The sequence below is a fragment of the Bactrocera neohumeralis genome, chromosome 6, assembly GCF_024586455.1.
Source record: "Bactrocera neohumeralis isolate Rockhampton chromosome 6, APGP_CSIRO_Bneo_wtdbg2-racon-allhic-juicebox.fasta_v2, whole genome shotgun sequence".
Taxonomy (NCBI): domain Eukaryota; kingdom Metazoa; phylum Arthropoda; class Insecta; order Diptera; family Tephritidae; genus Bactrocera; species Bactrocera neohumeralis.
This window is the reverse complement of record NC_065923.1, coordinates 33,117,394-33,135,978: the sequence shown is the minus strand read 5'-3', so window position 1 is coordinate 33,135,978 and position 18,585 is coordinate 33,117,394. Positions and strand designations below refer to the sequence as shown.

The window sequence follows — 18,585 nt, the reverse complement described above, 5'->3', positions numbered from 1 at the left end:
GTAACGGATATACTTTTTTATGAACAAATCTTGTTTACACTGCTGGTCATTAGGTTAGACGCACGTTTACTTGCATTTCAATTGTTCTAATATTTATTATTTTTAATGACGATTGAAAAAAGTTGATATGCAAAAACATTTGGTACTTAATGATACTTTAAATATAATATTCAAATGATTATTCAAACTTAAAAAAAATTGTGTGTTTTCAAACATTTTCTTAAAGCAACTCAATAAAGGTGCCTTTTTATTGGTCAATTATTATTTATTAGTGGTATTTTGTTTTAAATTAAATTTTTTAGTTATTTATTAGAAATAAAAAAGAGTAATTTCAGTAATGAATACAGCCTTCTTTGTTAGTAATAACTTTATATATCCGGTTCTTCATAGATTGATACAGGGAATCTATATAGGTCAAGTAAATCTCGCTCTAAGCAAGTTTAATAGTTTCAGTTAATGTTTCCTTATCTTCGTATTGCTTTCCCCCTTCGTATATCTTCCGAGTTAGCCAGCCCCAAACATTTCCAATTACGTTAAGATCTGAAGATTATGGTGGTCAGGTCATGACATTAACGTTTTGACTCGAAATAAACGACTTAACTATTCGAGCGTTACGAATAGGAGCATTGTCTTGTTGAAAACTCCAAGGAATCGGGCCAAAGAGAGCATTTAATTTTGAAAGTACGGACTTCAACAATGTTGTGAAGCGATAGCCGTTGATCTTCTGATCGACAAACATCAACAATATCAATTCAATTGTTTTCATAAAACGTGATGACACCCCACACCATGGTGGCGACTAAAATATAGCTCATCTTTCCGCAAATCATGATAATAGTGTTGAAAGCCATCAGGGACATCTACATTAAGATGTTTTTCATCCGTAAAGGCAGCGAGATTATTCGTTGCTGTTGAAGAGCGATCTCTTTTAAAATAAACGCAACTTTTTTAGTTCTTTGTAGCCTTATGTTTCAGCATCACTTCCTATATAATGATCAATATTGTGATCAAAACATATGGTAACTAGTCTACATTGTAGCGCTGCTATATTTCATCGTCGGGCATTTTTTTAAATTCCGAAGAGACCCATTCAAAAAGCTATGACAGAATTAGTATATTATTCAAAGTTATCGGAATTAACAAAGAAATCAATGTAATTTATATATTTCCTTTTAAATGTTTATTTCGAATATATTTTTAATTAACAATATTTATGAAAGAAACCTCAAGCTTCTCCTTAATTTTATTAATAGTGGCTCCTTTTCTTTTGTGGGCAAAAATGCCGCTCGAGGTCATTTTAATGGGTAAGGCAAATGAAAACGCGCGGAGAAATTTGTTCAAGCCATTGATTTCTGATTATAGTTCAGGTAACACTGCAATTTCCATGCATATTGTTCACATCGGATCACTATATTTTTGAGCAGCCATAAAATTTCATTTCCGAAAAAATATCAGGAAAATCAAATATCTTTTATACATTTTATGTTATAAAAAGAGCACTGGGAAGGGTATTATTTGGTTATGGTTTTCTTGTTGAGCTCTTTAAATAATATATGTATATATTTCTGATTTGTTATTTCATTGAAACTTTTCGATAAGAATTTCGCATAATTTTTATTGCAAACACCAACACATTTGCATTTATATGCGTAAATATCAAATATTTTTTAGCCGCAAAATTATTTGTGGTTTTCTGTGAAATGGATTGATAAGAACAGTGTCGACAACTCCACCGCTTTCAAACAGTACTCAAGAACAGTTTGAAGCAAGCTTTCGGTGCGTGATGTTTACTCGAAATCTCGTTGAGAAATATTAAGACTGTAGTATATTAAAATATCTGCACTTTTAGCAAGTGTTTGCTACTTTTTCAAACACTTAATTTGTGCATTCATTAAAGATACAAAAATAAAAAAAACATAAAGAAATGTCAAAACATTTGGGAAAGCAATTAATCATGATCGCTTTGGCGATTCAGCTCAAACAACTCTGCGTAGCTGCCGACATACCGAATTGTGAATTTCGAGACACCGTTAGTCTAGTAAATATACGACCAAATGCAGATGGTTCATACACATATCAGGGCTTACGCATACCTCAAAACATGACAGCCACCTACAGTTATGAGGAACTCTCCGATGGCACATTGGTTACCGCAATACCCCACATCAGGGGCTGTGCCTGCAAGCTGAAGCAATGCATACAACTCTGTTGCTCACGAAACGAGCTGTTGGACGAAAAGACGCAAAAATGCGCACCCAGGAATGCGGTTGATTACCCTAGAATTAGCACTTACTCGTATATGCCAAACGATACAAAGAAAGTACACAAAAACCAAATGTCGACGTGTTTGAGGATTTTATAACGCAAAAGCGTATGCCTTGTGAGGAGTTTAAAATTCTCAATAGTGCACTGCAAGAAGATTTTAATATTCTCTTTGAGGTAATGTTAGTGCAAGCATTGAAACGAATAAATTGTGTAATATTTTGATATTTTAACAGAACGGCATTATTTTATACGCGATTAAAATGAAATATACAACACATCGTGATTTTTGTTTAACACCCTTTTGGTACAACGAAACATGGAGCTTGAATCCCGTCGAATGTTTTAAGAAAATCCCAACGACGACTTATTTGTATATGGCATGTACGTAACAAAATTATAAGACTACTTTTGGAAATTTGTTTTAAAATGTTTTATTGGTTTTTTTCGTTCTCTAGTATTTACTATATCGGTGCCGTTCATCTTCGCCACAATTTGTGTGTATTTATATGTGCCTCAACTACGCTGCCTGCACAATAGCTGTCTCGTCTGTTTCCTTGGCACTTTCGCGCTCGGCAGTCTAATTTTGTCGTCGGTTTTGTGGATCAGATACAATTGGGTGGTCTGTCAAGCAATGGGTGCGTACGAAATGTCCATAAAATACCCATGTATAGTTCAGTTTTTCTTTTATCTATACATATAAATCTTCCCTCTGTAGGTGTCTTGTGCTATTTCTTCATGATATCTGCTTTCTTTTGGCTGAATATTACTTGTTTCGACTTATGGTCGAATATACGTCGCATCAGATATGAGCTGCAGTCGAGCAGTCCGCGTTTACGGTTCGCTTACTATTCGATTTATGTGTGGTCAGCGGCAGTGATTTTTACAGTTACCGCTTTAACTATTGAATATACGAATGTAAGCGACGCTTGGAAGCCAGGTTTTGGCAATGGTCAATGTTTCATAAAATGTAAGTAGCTTTGCATGATTGGTGCCGTCATTGCAATAATATGAAGAACTGTTTTATACCCTGAGGCAATTGTATTCTCCAAAAAAATTGTTTAGATCGGATCACAATAGCTGCCATAAGAAGTGAACGATCGGATTTAACTTCTAGGAAACTCTGTCTATATGTATTTCGGTGCAACCGAAGTTAACCTTATTTCTTATTTTCGTATTTTTTTACAGCAAGAGATTGGTCAGCACTGCTATATTTTCAAGGACCAAGCGGTTTGCTGAATTTATTTAATGTTTTCTTCTACACAATGAGTGTCATAAATTTGTATCAAATCAAAGAAGACTCGTATGAGATCAAGAAAGAGACGAGTCAGCAATACAAGTAAGTGGTTTTTACAGTTATCCCCAGTAGTTATACATATTATTAGGATTAATATAACTTTTTCAAACCAACGTGAAAATTTAAAGTAAAAATGAGAAAATTAAGTTTTATTTAAGGTATAAGAGTTTATCGATATAAAATATTGAGAAATAAATAAGCAGTGAAAGCTGATGGCTTAACCGCTAGTGCTATATATATAAATTGTAATTGTAATTAAATTACCTTTTCAATTTAAAAAAAAAAAAATAAGCAGTGATTGAAATTATTTATTCTAGAAGTTTTCATGTCGGTTAGTTTTGATTTTAACTGCTTAATTGAAATAACTTGTTTATTATTTTTCTATTATTACAAACAATCATGCATTACGATATAACTGCACAGAATTTTAAGGAATTTTTATTAAACTTCTTATCGATTATTTTTCGATTTCTCAACATTTACTGTTTCAGTACCTTTTTTTCTAGATGTTTTGAAACCTTTCGCTTGCTTAGTGAATATTTATTTAATCTAATAAAAAAAATATCGATAAAAATCGATAAACATTTTTTTTTTTTAATAAAAAAAAGAACATATTGTGTAATTTAAGTCATAGTGTTTACTAGTATTATTAATAATAATACCTACCAGAAAATCAGAAAGATTTTTTATGTTCTAATCGATTTATAGTTATCGATATTTTTAACGCTATAATTTTTAAGTGTGCTAACGAAGTATTATAGTTTTGTTCACATAACGGTTGTTTTGTCCTAAAACTAAAAAAATATAGGGTTATATATTTAGTATATCTTTTATATGATATCATGATAACTTGGAACACGTATTCCTTGGCTTTTTTTTTAATTAAAGTGTTATTTCACATCTTATCGATTACTTTCTGACTTTTTAACATTTTCTGTTTCTTCAAAACTTTTGCTAGATGTTTTAAAACCTTTCGCTTGCTTTACCAATATTTATTTAATCTAATAAAAAAATTATTGATAAAAATAAATAAACGATTTTTTAACGCTTACTGTTTCATGTTTTAAAACCTTTCGCTTGCTTTACCAATATTTATTTAATCTAATAAAAAAAAATTATTGATAAAAATAAATAAACGATTTTTTAACGCTTACTGTTTCGTTACAATTTTTGCAAGATGTTGCGATACCTTTTTATAGTTATTTTATTAAAAATCCTTTTACAGGCTTTCAACATTTCTGCGTTTATTCCTGGTAATGGGTGTTTCATGGATTCTAGAGTTCTTTACCTACTTATTTGCACAAAATAATTCGTTTATCATTGTAATATTCAATACGTTGAATGCCTCACAGGGCATAATATTATTTGTTGTACTTGTGCTGAAGCGGAGAGTATTGATTTTGCTCAAGAATCAGTAAGTACTTGTCAAGACGTGATTATTTGTGTTTATAAAATTATCAAAATTTTTAGTTGGAATAAAAGCACTTGAGGAGACCCTTAAAGCAAAAACCCGCTTCAATTATGTGCAAAACGCAGAAGCAGCTTTTTAATTTAGTTTTTAAATTAAACAAAGCAGACATAACTGTACATGTTCGACAGTTGATTACTACTTCATTTCATACTGATTGCGAGTACATCAATTGAGTGACGAATTGCGGTTAGGCTTAGCAAATTAATGGCATAAAAGATTAAATAAAAATAATGTAATAATAAGTATATTTATGGCACTTGCAGCGCAAAGTGGTTGACATTTTAATTTAAAAAAAATACTGAAATATTTTTATAATTTTTTTAAGATTATTACCGAACTTTGGAAAATTATAGATTACGTCTCGGTTTTTAAGCAATACTTTGACTGACCAAGTTGATAAAGGCTCACAGAACTGCATTTAATTACTTATTCTCATAATAATTGTTATTAATTATACAAATATGTACACTCGTGCTTGTGTCCACAATATTTAAGGCAGTTGTGGCTTTTCTCAGAACTTGATAAAATATTTTTAAGTATAAATGTAAATGGTAAACTATAATAAATAAACATTCATTGCTCTATGAGTTCTTAAATACTTTTCATTTACTGTACCGTTATGAGCAAAAAATTTTAAAATGCTTAAATTATTTTTCAAAATACATGTCCCCGCTAGCAAAATAATCTCCCATGGCGCAATACACATGCAGAGAGGCGGAACCAGAGTTGACTTTTGGGAGGAGAACTATGTATATAGTTTTGTGTAGTACTTGATTTGGGAAATGTGTAACTGTAGACTATAATTTTATTTTTGATATATACAAGGTGTGTTCCAAAGTAAACAGGACTTTTTGAATGTAGCGCCCCCATGGTGGCGCGATCTACTTGTATATGTCGACTGGTGCGTTAGAATCTGCTATCTTAATCGATTGCCCAGTGAGAATTTTACTACACTTCCTCGATTGGAAGTGAAGCTATTGTGTTTTAAGTGTCAGTATGTTTGAATTATCGGTGCGAAAATGAGCTTGGAGCAAAGACCGAACCGACCGAGTTACCGAAACGTTTCAATTGATGAAGCAAGTTTATGGCGTTAATTGCCTATCCCGTAGCAGAGTTCCCGAGTGGTTTCAACGTTTTCAAAGTGGTCGTGAGGGCACAAATAACGATCAAAATCCGTGATCACCAGAAATTCCATCGAAACTGTGCGTGAATTCATCAAAAATCAATCGAAATCATCATTGAAATTTATGAAATGAAATTTAACATCTCCAAAACATCGATTTATCGCATTATGACCGAACATTTTGGCGTATGGTGCGCCGTATTCGACGTGTTCGGTCCGAATATCGCGAAGATGAAAGTTGGCGTTTGTTGCATGATAACGGCCGTCTCATCTATCGACGCTTGTGACCGATTATTTGACCAAAAATCACATTTTAACCATTAACCACTCCCCGTACTCACCTGATATGGCACCGTGTGACTTCTTCCTTTTCGGCATAATGCATTTTCCCATGAAAGGAAAGCGTTATGCAGACGTAGAGGCCATTCAAAAGGCTTGCACCGACATACTGGCGGCCATACCGGCCAACGAGCTAAAACACTCGTTCGACATACTTTTGGACCGTGCAAAAAGCTGTATTGAAGCAGAAGGAGACTATTTTGAATAAAATAAATTGATTTTGCCGAAAAAAAATTTGCTATTTTTTTTTAAGTCCTGTTTACTTTGGAACGCACCTTGTATTTCAAGATTTATTTTACAGCATAAAATCAATACGGTGTTTGAACATTACACTAAATCTTTTTATTACTTCTTCTGGTTCGACAGCAATGTCATGGCTTATGTTGAAGAGTGCTAAGTCGTTCAATCTTTTCTGGAGCATCGTTGTTCTGAAAGTCTTGATACGGCGCAAAGAAGAAAAGGATCCTTTAACGCCAGCATTTGTGGCTGGGAAAGTGCAAAGTACGTGAAGAAGAGTATGAATCGTCGGATATATTGTATATCCTTATCGCAAGTGCTGAGGGTTTCTAAGGTAGAAAGCAATTGCGTTCTCGTAGTCATTTGCATCTTCCATTGTTGTTGAAAAAGCGGTACTTCTGCTTTGAGCTTTGATTTTTGAAGTTCTTTGTTTCCTGGCAAGATTTATTCTAAGTTTAGATTAAACTTTGGTAACAGCTGACTCAAATTGAAACTTTCAAGAACTTCATCGGAAAACTGCGTTTTATCTTGCATTACCGTGTTAATGAATGCAATGTATGCAGACAACCTGTAGAAGTCTTCACAGCTTTGAGATGGGTGATTGTTTCGATGACTCTGACAATAGATGTTCTGAGCTTTTTCACTTTAACACCTACTTTTTCAGCCATTTGTGTAGCATTTGAAAACATTTCATTAAACTGATGATCAGCATGCATTCTTTGTGTGTTCAGTGTTGCAACCAATGTTGTTATGACGTTTGATGCTTTCGAAACGTCGATTGATTCGTTCTGCAGAATCACACTAAGTAGCTGCGTCAGTGACAGAACATCGCTGAGACAGAAAATTCCAACAATAAACTCGAAGTTGCAGTTGACTGTGACTTGAAGAATGGCATTTCTATTAACTCTCACGCCAGCTCTTCACGTCGGTCTACAGCAAAACAAGAAAGATGAGTAGAGTTTAGAACAATCATGGGATGGCGCGATCCGCCTACATCTGAAGCTTTTATTTTATGATTATCGCCTGAAAATGCATTTTTGACGGCAATTGTCTTTCCATCGTGAATCTCGAAGACAAATTGGGCTTTGATACTAATTTGGTTATACTATAAGGTGAAAAAACTTGTTATTTGTAGTTAGCTACAAATTTTAACATTCCTTTCGACGGAAATAGTTTAAAAAAAATATTGTACAGTTGTTTTGTGATTTTCTGTGTATATGACAGGTTAATGTTCAGAACCTAAGTCGTAAATCCTTCTCGTCATCCTCGTCAACGCTCATTAAACATCGGTGGTGATTCCGGGTTTAGTAGGTAAGAAATGGCATTCTCATCAAAATTTTGAAAAATTTATATTTGGAGCCTGTTGTTTCCATAAATTTCTCTAAAATATGCTAAGCTTGTCCTCCGCTCGGTCTTTAAAAAATCTTGCAGAGGCTGATTTTATACCTTAAAGCTTAAAAAAGACCTATCCCATGATTTTCTCGAAACGCCTCCGCTTAAGTAAGTTTACCACGAATATATGTACATATATAAACCACCATATTTTCCTATCACCTTGTATCATATATATTCTATATCTACAAATCTTAACTGCTCACGGCAATTAGGCTTACACTATCTGCCACTGTTTATCGCAAGCTGACAAATTACTGTGTATACAAAATGTAAAATGAGATCGCCAAATTTAGACAAACTCTGACGACAAGCTCTCTAATTGAAGCTGCATGAACCCGAATGCAACACTGAAGCAAACCATATTTCGCTTAACTGTGCTTTTATTTTGCAAGTTGCTTGCGCTCCTTGTCCAAAAATTTAGTTCACTTAAATATTATACATACATGCTATTTTAACTTTTCTATAAACGCCTAACACTTCACACTTGTGTACATTTATCTAAGGAGTCAACGGTTACAAAGTCAAAACACTGATGTGTTAACTTGCTCGCTCTACACACGTCTCTTTTGATGCTCCGGGCTGGTATCTGATGTTGCCTGACAATAGCTACAAGTACAAAGTTTTAGTTGCATACGCCACAAGCATACATACATAAATGGATTCTCATGCAACCGTCTGCAGCCAACATTGCAAGTAACAGCCACGATGTCCTCTGGGAGTGCGTTGTCTGCAAATTCGCCCCCTACTTATACAAGTAATATCCTTTGTGGCAATAAAGTTAGTATGTTGCTTTTGGCAAGTATTTGTTGTTGCAATAAAAGGTGCTAAGTTTACATTGTTTTAGGGTTCAAAATTTGAAAGGGAAAAGTTTAGTCTCAACTGCTAAAATAACTATTTACATATACCATATAGTACAGCGTTGTTCTTACAAGTGGACCTATAAGCAAATGTTGGTATTTGAATGCCAAGAATATGTTGGATGTAAAAACTACTTTTATTTTACTATTTTCCAAAACATAAGGCGCTTAAATACTTGCATTCAACTACTGACGCCCCGCAGATGGCACTGGTAAATAGCGATACTATTTTGAACACTTTTGGACCCAGTTTGGTCATATCCATAATGAGAAAGGATATACTACCGAAAAAGTTCACAGATCACGCTGATGTCGAATTAATACTTAAAAATCCACACTTTACCGGGGATAATATTTTGTGGACCGAAGTGGAAAAAAATATATATCTCGTCAGTTTCTAATTACCAATAATTTCAGTTGACCATTAAACGAGAAGAGAACTGTCAAAAATTAAGTCTATGGATCCAAAAACATCCAAGTACGAGCAATTTCTTCAAAACATTATTGGATTCGGACTTATGTAAGTTCACTCTAGGTATTAATGGGTTGGGACAGCCAACGGAACCATATATTTTTTCGCTATTTTGACATTTATATTTACTAAAATTTGGCATTTTCTCATGGAAAGATATGCGATCCAACAACAAGTCGAAATTATTAAAACTTACTTTTGAAAATCGGAGTCAGTGGCCTCAACTTTAAGAGCGCCAGATCAACAATCATCCAGAGACACAGTTTCTCGCCAGTGAGACAAAGATGTCCACATAGTGTCGAGAATATTGCTGCTGCTAGCGCATCAATTGAGGATGACCCAAAGCAGTCTCTCGCACGTCGTTCTCAAGCGTTGGGCATCTCTGTAACGTGGTTGTGGGGAATTTTGCGAAAATATCTACATACTTACGAGATCAAATTGACCCAAGAACTGAGGCCGCTTGACCACCAGAATTGTCGTGTGTTTGTGAATTGGGCTAAGCAACAACTTGAAAATGATCCGCATTTTCATCGAAAAAACATCGATGAGGCTCGTTCATGGCTGAATGGTTTCGTCAATAAGCAAAATATGCATTATTGGTCAGGCAGCAATCAACACGTACTTCATGAGTCACCATTGCATCCCGAAAAATTACGGTTTGGTGCGGTTTATTTGAATTATCTAAATATATCTAAAAAAAAATAATTGGTATTAAAATCGACTAATTTTTCAAATCTCTTGTATATTAATAAATTGTCAACGCGTCTTTAGATCATTAGGTGAGATTGTGCCTCCAAGTGGGAGAACCCCTTAGCACCATTTATGAACTTGGAGAACTTAACATTATTTCTGAGCTTCCATCTTCTAAGCTACTCAATTTCTTTACTTTGTGATTTTTACTTTAAAGAAAATGTGACCCCTAGATCTAGATTTTCTCATACCGAACATTAGGATTTCTCATGGTATTATCAATAATATATCGCCACTTATTTCATAGAACTTAGTGAATATGTTGCTCAAGCATCTCTGGACTGGAAGAGTATTTAATATTATTTTCCATCGAAACTTAGTCCGTGCTTACTTAGTTCGTAAATAATTTAGTGGCGTACGGTTATACTCTTTTAAACGACAATATTATGCTCGGAATAACATTGCAAGCAGGAATTTGGATTGTCTCAAACCATAACGTGGTGCACTGCTAAAGTTCTCACTCGTTTGACCGTGGTAAACGTCGTGCATTTGCTGTGGCTTCAGTAACTTGAAAACGAGAGTCTTTTTTTAATACGTGTCACACAGTGGTGTGCACGTGTAACAACCGATTTATTCCGAGAAAAGTGTGGAGATTCGATTATTTCAAGAAATTTTGATTAAACACCATTAGACTACTTTTTGAGGGGTTTTTGAAGTCATTTGTGTTTAGCAATAAGCCAGACACTCTTTAAGCCTTAGGTCAAGTTCAAAGATTGATATAACAAGAAAAAACGATTGCTTCGGTTGCACCGAAGCTATATACCCTTCACATATAAAAGTATTTTCCTTAAAATAACCCAATTTTGATCGCTCAGTTTATATGACAGCTACATATGCATATGTATATATATATAATTGTCCGATATGGACGTTTCCGACAAATGATTGACCTCTTGCAAAGAAAAGACCATGTACAAAATTTCAGAACCATATCACGAAAATTGCGGGACTAGTTCGAGCATATACACACAGATGGATAGAGGAACAGATAGGCATGAGTAAATCAACTCTGCTCGTCACGCTGATCATTTTTATATACATTTTATTAGGCTCAACAAACCTTTCCTTCTGGGTATTAAAAACTTTTTGGCGAATTTAATATAACATGTTCAGGGTATACGGGGTCTACTGACGTCATATCGCATTGCTTGCACTCGAATACTCATGGATTAATTATTCCGCAATATGATAAGCGTGCTTTAAAAGTACCATGAATTGTGTTTATTTAATTGTTTAGTTCCAAAGAAACCGTCAAAGCAATACAGTCTCGTATATGTGGGGGTTTAAGCGGAGAAATAGTTCGCATGTTCAATTAAAGTTTAAAGAATTACACTTAAATTATCGCTTATGTGCTTGCGTCGCGTTTAAGTATTCGGAATGTGCGCTGTTATGGTGATAATAAATTACTTGGAATACAAATACGAAGTAAAATTCTGACTTGCACACTCAAACTCTTTTTACAAAGTTATACAAATATGTCTAAATCTCACGCAAGACGTCTATTTTTGCTCGCCTCAATGCGTTTGCTTTACTCCGTTCAATTTGTGCTTGCCGACATACGAAATTGTGATTTCAAAGATACCGTTAATCTGGTAAATATTCGACCAAATAAGCATGGCGCCTATGATTATGGTGGAATAAGCATACCCAAAAGTTTAACTGCCAACTACGATTATGAAGAACTCGCCGATGGCACGCGCTTTACTAGCTCAGCACATACCAGGGGCTGTGCGTGTAAACTGAAGCAGTGCATACAACTGTGTTGCATGCCAAACCAACTGCTAGACAAGCAGACGATGAAGTGTGTCACACCCAACGATCTTAGCTTGGAATATTTACCCGAACTTGAAATATTTAATGAAGATCTGGACTCTACTTTAGTCAACGTAAGTGAAGCTTTTATTTCACAGCAGCGATTACCGTGTGATAACTTTGCTATACTGAGTCCATGGGAGTTTGAAGACGACGCATACATTTTATTTGAGGTAATTCTTTTATGACTTTACAAAAAAAATAAATTATTATTTTTTTAATATCGGTGCTTTGCAGAATGCCTCAATATTACATATGATTAATGAGGAGCTTATACCCTATCGAGATTACTGTCTAACACCTTACTGGTACAACAATACAGTGAATTTGAATCCTATTATCTGTTATGCGAAAACAGCGACGACAACTTATGTCAATATGTTGTGTGAGTATAAAAATGTATATATATATGTATATATTTCTTTAATTAGTTGCTAACCATTCGACAAATATTAGTTAGTGGGGAATCGAACACATAACTGGTATACATTAAATATATTTTGCCGAATATCTTAAAGAAAATGTAAGAACCAAACACCTAGGGCGTTAAAATTTTTTCTCGACTACCATATTGTAGTGTACTCAACATAATATGTACATTAATCAGAATATATTGGGTAGTCGAAAAAGTCTTTTCGTATTTGTCAACAGATGTCGTTGTAGTCGTATTTCTCCAGAGCTACCAATCATATTGTGTCATACCATATAGCGTTGGAAAGGTGAGATTTTAAGCTTCATTTAACAAAAAAAATTAAACTCGAGGAAGTTGAAAATAAGTTACAGTTGTTCAAAACTGAGCAAAAATAATGAAGAAATTCGCCAAATTTTGAAATTTTTGTTTAGAAAAGGGGAAAATGCAAGCCACCAATGAAATTTGTGAAGCTTACGCAGACGATGCTGTATCAGTTTGTGTAGCACAACAATGGTTCTCCGCTTCCGTTCTGGAAATTTTGATGTGAAAGATGCACCTCGCTCTGGTCAACCTGTCGTTGAAAAAGTCGGTCCAATTATTGAAAGGATTGACCAGGACCGTCACAAAAGCAGCCATGACATCGCTAAGGAACTTAACATTCATCATTAAATGGTTTTGAACCATTTAAAAAAGGCTGGCTACAAAACGAAGCTCGATGTTTGGGTTCCACATGAATTTTCTGTGAAAAATTTAATGAACCGAATTAACATTCTTTCCTGAAACGAAATGAAATCGAGCCGTTTCTGAGCGAACGGTAACAGCAGACGCAAAGTGAATCAAAAAAGATAATAATGTGCGAAAAAGACAATGGTCCAAGCGTGGCAAAGCTCAACAAATGATTGCAAGGCCTGGATTGACGCCTCGAAAGGTTATGCTGAGTGTTTGGTGGGATTGGAAAGGAATCATCCACTATGAGCTGCTCCAGCCTGGTCGAATGATTGATTCACATTTTACTGTCAACAACTGATGAGATTGGAACAAGCAATCGAAGAAAACCGGCCAGAACTCATCAACAGAAAGGGTTTCGTCTTCCATCAGGACAACGCTAGACCACACATATCTTTGATGAATCGGCAAAAACTGGGAGAGCTTGGCTGGAAAGTCTTGACGCATCCACCATATAGCCCTGACCCTGCACCATCGGACTACTATTTGTTTCGGTCAGTGCAGAACACCCTTAATGGAGTAAAGTTGGCTTCATGAGAAGCCTGTGAAAATTAATTGTCACAGTTTTTCGCCAAGAAACCAGAAAAGTTTTACACTGATGGAATAATGTCTCTAGCGAAAAAATTACAAAAAATGGTCCTACAAAATGGTACATATTTGGTTCATTAAAGCTCATTATAAATATAAAAAAAATTTAGGTTTGATTAGAAATACGAAAAGGCTTTTTCGACTACCCTATATATGTATATGTATGAGCATGGAAAACGTTCTGTAAAATATTTTCGTCCTCCTTTTTCAGTCTTGGCAATATCAGTGCCATTCCTCTTGGCGACAATCTGGGTATACTTGTATGTGCCGCAGCTACGTTGCCTACACAACAGCTGTCTCATCTATTTTCTGGCTACCTTCGCCATCGGCACCGCTCTACTAAGTTCAACAGCATGGATCACTTACGGTATGGAGGCCTGTCGTATAATAGGTGGGTTCAAAAATGTTGATTTATCATTGTTATTTTCTTCATTATATTTTAATTTTCTACCACTTTAAGGTTCAGTATGCTATTTCTTCATGATATCTGCTTTCTTTTGGTTGAATATTACCTGCTTCGATTTATGGCTGAGTATACGTGGCATCAGATATGAGCTGCAGTCGAGCAATCCGCAATTACGTTTCTTTTATTATTCGATTTATGTGTGGTCAGCGGCTGTGATCTTTACCGTTATCGCTGTAACTATTGAGCATTTTAATATAAATGATGCCTGGAAGCCGGGAATCGGTATTGGACAATGTTTTATAAAATGTGTGTTTCAAGAGTTAAAGTATTTTTTTATAAGAAGTAGAATATAAATATTTTTATTTAATTATTTTAGCGGCGTCGGCAATGCTGTATTTTCATGGACCAAGCGGTTTGCTGATATTATTTAATATTATCTTTTTCTTCTTGAGTGTAAACGATCTTTATCAAATCAAAGATGCCAACTACCAAATCCAAAGTGATAATAGCCAGCAATACAAGTAAGATTATAAATGAACTTTAAATTAATTTTTTTGTGAATGAAATTTTACACAAATATTCTTGATTTTCGAAAATTCTCGAAACTAGGGAGCAATGAAAGATTTCTAAGATACACTGAAGACTTTGCGTATGGCATAATTAGTTTGCCTCGAAGTTTGTAACAACCAAAAAAAAAAACGTCGGTGACCCTAGAAAGTATATTTATAAATGATTAGCGTGACGAGCTGAGCCGATTTAGCCATGTCTGTCTGTATATATGCCAACTAGTTTCTCAGTTTTTGACATATTGATTCGACATTTTGCACATGTTCTTCTCTCACCAAGAAGCTGCTCAACTTTTGGAGTCCCCAGTATTGGAAAACTATAGCTATACACATTAACCAAACGTAAGACCTTGTATGCAAAGACCTTGTATGGAAGACAAGGTTTCCTCACGAAATTTAGCCACAATATTCAAAGAAATTGTTCAAATCCTATCACTATAGCGTATAGCTGCAAACAAACTGACCCATTAAAATCAAGATACAGATCCTTTTATATCCTTTAATGCTATAAAATTGCATCTGTGAAGAGTATTATAGCTTCGGTGCGGCCGAAGATAAGGTTTATTGTTGTTTTTATTAGCGAAAAGTGTTCCAGCTCCTGTGAAACGGAAATTAAAACTTGTTCATATTTTTGGGGTACCCAGATATATGGTGTATAGCTGATAACAGAAGGATTAGTATTACTTTTCCCAGAATTTTTTTTTGTTTCAGCTTGTCTAAGCAGATATACTTGTAGTAAAAGCGAGTGCTTTCCCGTTACATAGTGCAGTCTTACTATTGGGTAGTTGTGGCAATTCTCTTCTCTATGCATTTTGGAATGGTTTAAAAAACCCAAAAAATTATTTAGTATTATTTTCGCCGTTTTGACGAGACCTTTGTTTTTCTTTCAGGTTCGCCACATTTTTACGTTTATTCATCATTATGGGTATTTCATGGATTATGGAAGTGATATCGTACATCACGCCGACATATAATTCGATTATTTTCACAATTTTCAATATAATCAATTCGTCACAAGGCATAATAATATTCGGAGTACTCGTGTTGAAGCCGCGGGTGCTAATGTTGCTAAAGAGTCGGTATGTATTCTCAAATTCCAAAATATTTCAGAGTGTTTTTCAAATATTTTAAAATTTCTGCTAATAGGTGGAAGGCATAATTGTCTTGGCGGCCATATACTATTTATATAGTTTTACAAAGCCACGCAACCGAGTTGATTCGTTTGTACGATAAGAAGTCGTACTTTTTAAATATTTTGATGACGATGGGAGAGCCAGAGAGAGTATAAGTCATTATACGGCAACATACATATGGATATGTACATATACATATATAATCTTCATAAACGTTTATAAATACATTTGTAGGTACGATATAAGCAATGAATTGTAAAGCTGATCTCATATATTTTCAAATGTTTATTATAATTACAAACAACTACAACAACTTTAAGAATTTTAAGATATGTATGTATGTATTTTTGTATATTCTTGAAACATTTTGCTACAGAGTACAATCGTGGCCACGCAAACCTTACCACTGTACGCTCTTAAATTTTTTTTCGGACTTTTTCTTTCGTTCGGGATGTTCTTCAATTTTTTTTAAATGAATATGTAAATGAAACTAAATTAAAAAAATAAAATATATAATTTTTACATCGCATGTCAGTCTCTTATATTTCGAGCTCATTTTGCAAAGCTTACTAACTTTCAAATGATTTTGTGTATAGCTGATTGTGTTTTGTTTTTAATTTTTATTTTTTTATAAATCATTGTCATTAACTTATATACTAAATATTATACAGAAAAGGCATCAGATGGAATTCAAAATACGTTATATTGAAAATTTTGCGCGGTTGTGGAACCGATTTCACCCATATTTCGTACATGTCATAGAGGGTTATGTGCATATAAATGCCCACGATGACGAGATGAATTGAAATCCGGTTGACTGTCTGTCCGTCCGTGGAAGCTGTAACTTGAATAAAAATTAGTAGACATGTTCCCTAGCCCCATAAAAAACTTGGTATTATTGATGGGCATAATCTGACGTTTTTTGCCGCGTCAAAAAACGCTTTTAATTTTAAAACCTATGTAAAATGAGGTAACGTGGTTATTATCCGATTTCTTAAATTTTTGAACTGTATATGGAAGTTGAAACAACTACGTGTAATATACTAAAGAGCAGTTTGTGATTTGAACTATTTAAAAAGTGGGCCTGACCACTTTTTCCTGATAACACCATGTCCGAATGTCAAAAATGGGGTGGATCGGGTTAATACTTTCCTTAGCTCCCATATACCTGCTTTAAAGATTTTCGAAAATTCGTCTGATATTATAGCCCACATATCGGCCAATATGTTAGTTATATTAATTAAATTGAGTGAATGCATTTTTCACCAAAAGCTCCGTCAAGATCGGGAAGGACCTCTCCGAACAGTTCAATACTAAACGAGGTACCAGACAAGGTGACTCCCTATTGTGCGACTTCTTTATTCCTCTGCTAGAGAAAATAATTCGAGTTGCCGAATCGAGAAGGCACAATCTTTTATAAGAGTGTTAAGCTGCTGGCACACGCCAATGATGTTGATATGACGTTTCCAGGGTTATTAAAAATTTATATTATTTTTTAATCTTGATAACCGAGTTAAACTATACAACTCCTACAAACTCTTTATGAATTTGAGGGCTTCGGCAAACCATAGAAAAAAATTCAGAAACGAAAGAGGTTTTTGCTCGAATAAAAATGTACGTAAACTATTGCCAATCACTTCAATGATCCTCTTCGGCATCAAAAACAGAAGCAAACCACCGGTGACACCACTTGCCAGCGCTACCACTTTAAAATTTGAGGTTATGTTTAATATGTTGCCAACATGGTCCACTGAATGTTAAATATTTACATTTCTGAATGAAATTTGTTTATACTTGCGCACTTTTGCATTTAGTAGCCTTTGCTGTTTGTGCCATGTTGCATGTTGTTGTAACCATTGAAGCGCTCAACATCAACCACATCAGACTGTTGCACCTCCAGCTAACAAGGCGAAGCTGTGCGTAGGTCCACCAGCCTTCGTGTTGCAGTGGGTGTAGGCCTTAAATGCGGCTTGTAACTGGATATTGCCATCGGCAAACAAAACCAGCATTAATGTTGTTGCCACCACCAACAAGGTTGTATGTTATGTGTTGTTCTGCTGGTTTTTGTTGTACTGTACTGTTTTTTTTTAGTTGTTGCGGCCGAAAGAGTAGTGAGTGTTCATTTTATTTGCATTACATTTGTGCAATTTCGGTTATGTAGCTGGTTAGTTAGTTCATTTGTTGTTGCCGTTGTACTTATGCTACACAACTCCTCATTGTTGTTACTTGTACTTTGTTATGTTGCATTTGTTTGTTGATTGGTGTGCTGCTGGTTGATTCTTTTGAGCAAGTCAGTTTGGTGTTTCGCCTTTGGCAGAACATGCGGTCTTTTGTTGTTGCAAATTTTCCTAGTTTTTGTTGGTTTTATTTTCAGTTGCAGATCTCGTATTTGTTTTCTACGATTTCATTCAGCATTTGCAACAATGTGGATAGAAAGATATGTAAATGGTGAAAATTTTTGGTAAGTGGGAGTACTTTTATTTTTATTCTTACTTCAGACTCATATTTGGTGAATTTTGGTAATTCTTTATGAAGAATAAAACTTGCTAGTAAATATTTTATTTAAAATAGAAGCAACCAGTGTAAGTATTCGAATTTGCATGTTGTTTTCAAATTATTTTCTTTGAAAACTTATAAAACAGCTTCCAATGAAAGAGAATAAAGGGTGATCCATATCGGGGTTCCCTCATTTTTAAATAAAAAACATAGAAACTTCAAATTTAGTGGGAAATGTTAATT

General features: G+C 34.7%; 2 protein-coding genes across 3 annotated transcripts; both read left to right on the top strand.

Moving 5' to 3' along the window:
• Positions 1 to 1,773: 1,773 nt before the first annotated feature.
• LOC126761041 (G-protein coupled receptor Mth2-like) lies at positions 1,774 to 5,626 on the top strand. Its single transcript, XM_050476931.1, is given in 8 exon segments — positions 1,774 to 2,317; positions 2,320 to 2,439; positions 2,499 to 2,646; positions 2,721 to 2,900; positions 2,981 to 3,232; positions 3,451 to 3,601; positions 4,785 to 4,973; positions 5,030 to 5,626. Coding segments are annotated over 8 exon segments (1,452 nt in total). The 5' UTR covers positions 1,774 to 1,924; the 3' UTR covers positions 5,049 to 5,626.
• A 5,825-nt stretch (positions 5,627 to 11,451) lies between these two features.
• On the top strand, positions 11,452 to 16,174 carry LOC126761042 (probable G-protein coupled receptor Mth-like 3). 2 transcript variants are annotated; one of them, XM_050476933.1, is made up of 7 exons: positions 11,452 to 12,089; positions 12,253 to 12,400; positions 13,953 to 14,132; positions 14,202 to 14,453; positions 14,524 to 14,668; positions 15,604 to 15,792; positions 15,860 to 16,174. In XM_050476933.1, exons 1-7 carry the CDS (start codon positions 11,679 to 11,681, stop codon positions 15,870 to 15,872), a joined length of 1,338 nt encoding a protein of 445 aa, XP_050332890.1. In that variant the 5' UTR covers positions 11,452 to 11,678; the 3' UTR covers positions 15,873 to 16,174. The 2 variants fall into 2 exon arrangements, with proteins under 2 accessions (XP_050332890.1, XP_050332889.1); XM_050476932.1 differs by having other exon boundaries at positions 11,452 to 12,188.
• Positions 16,175 to 18,585: the final 2,411 nt, after the last annotated feature.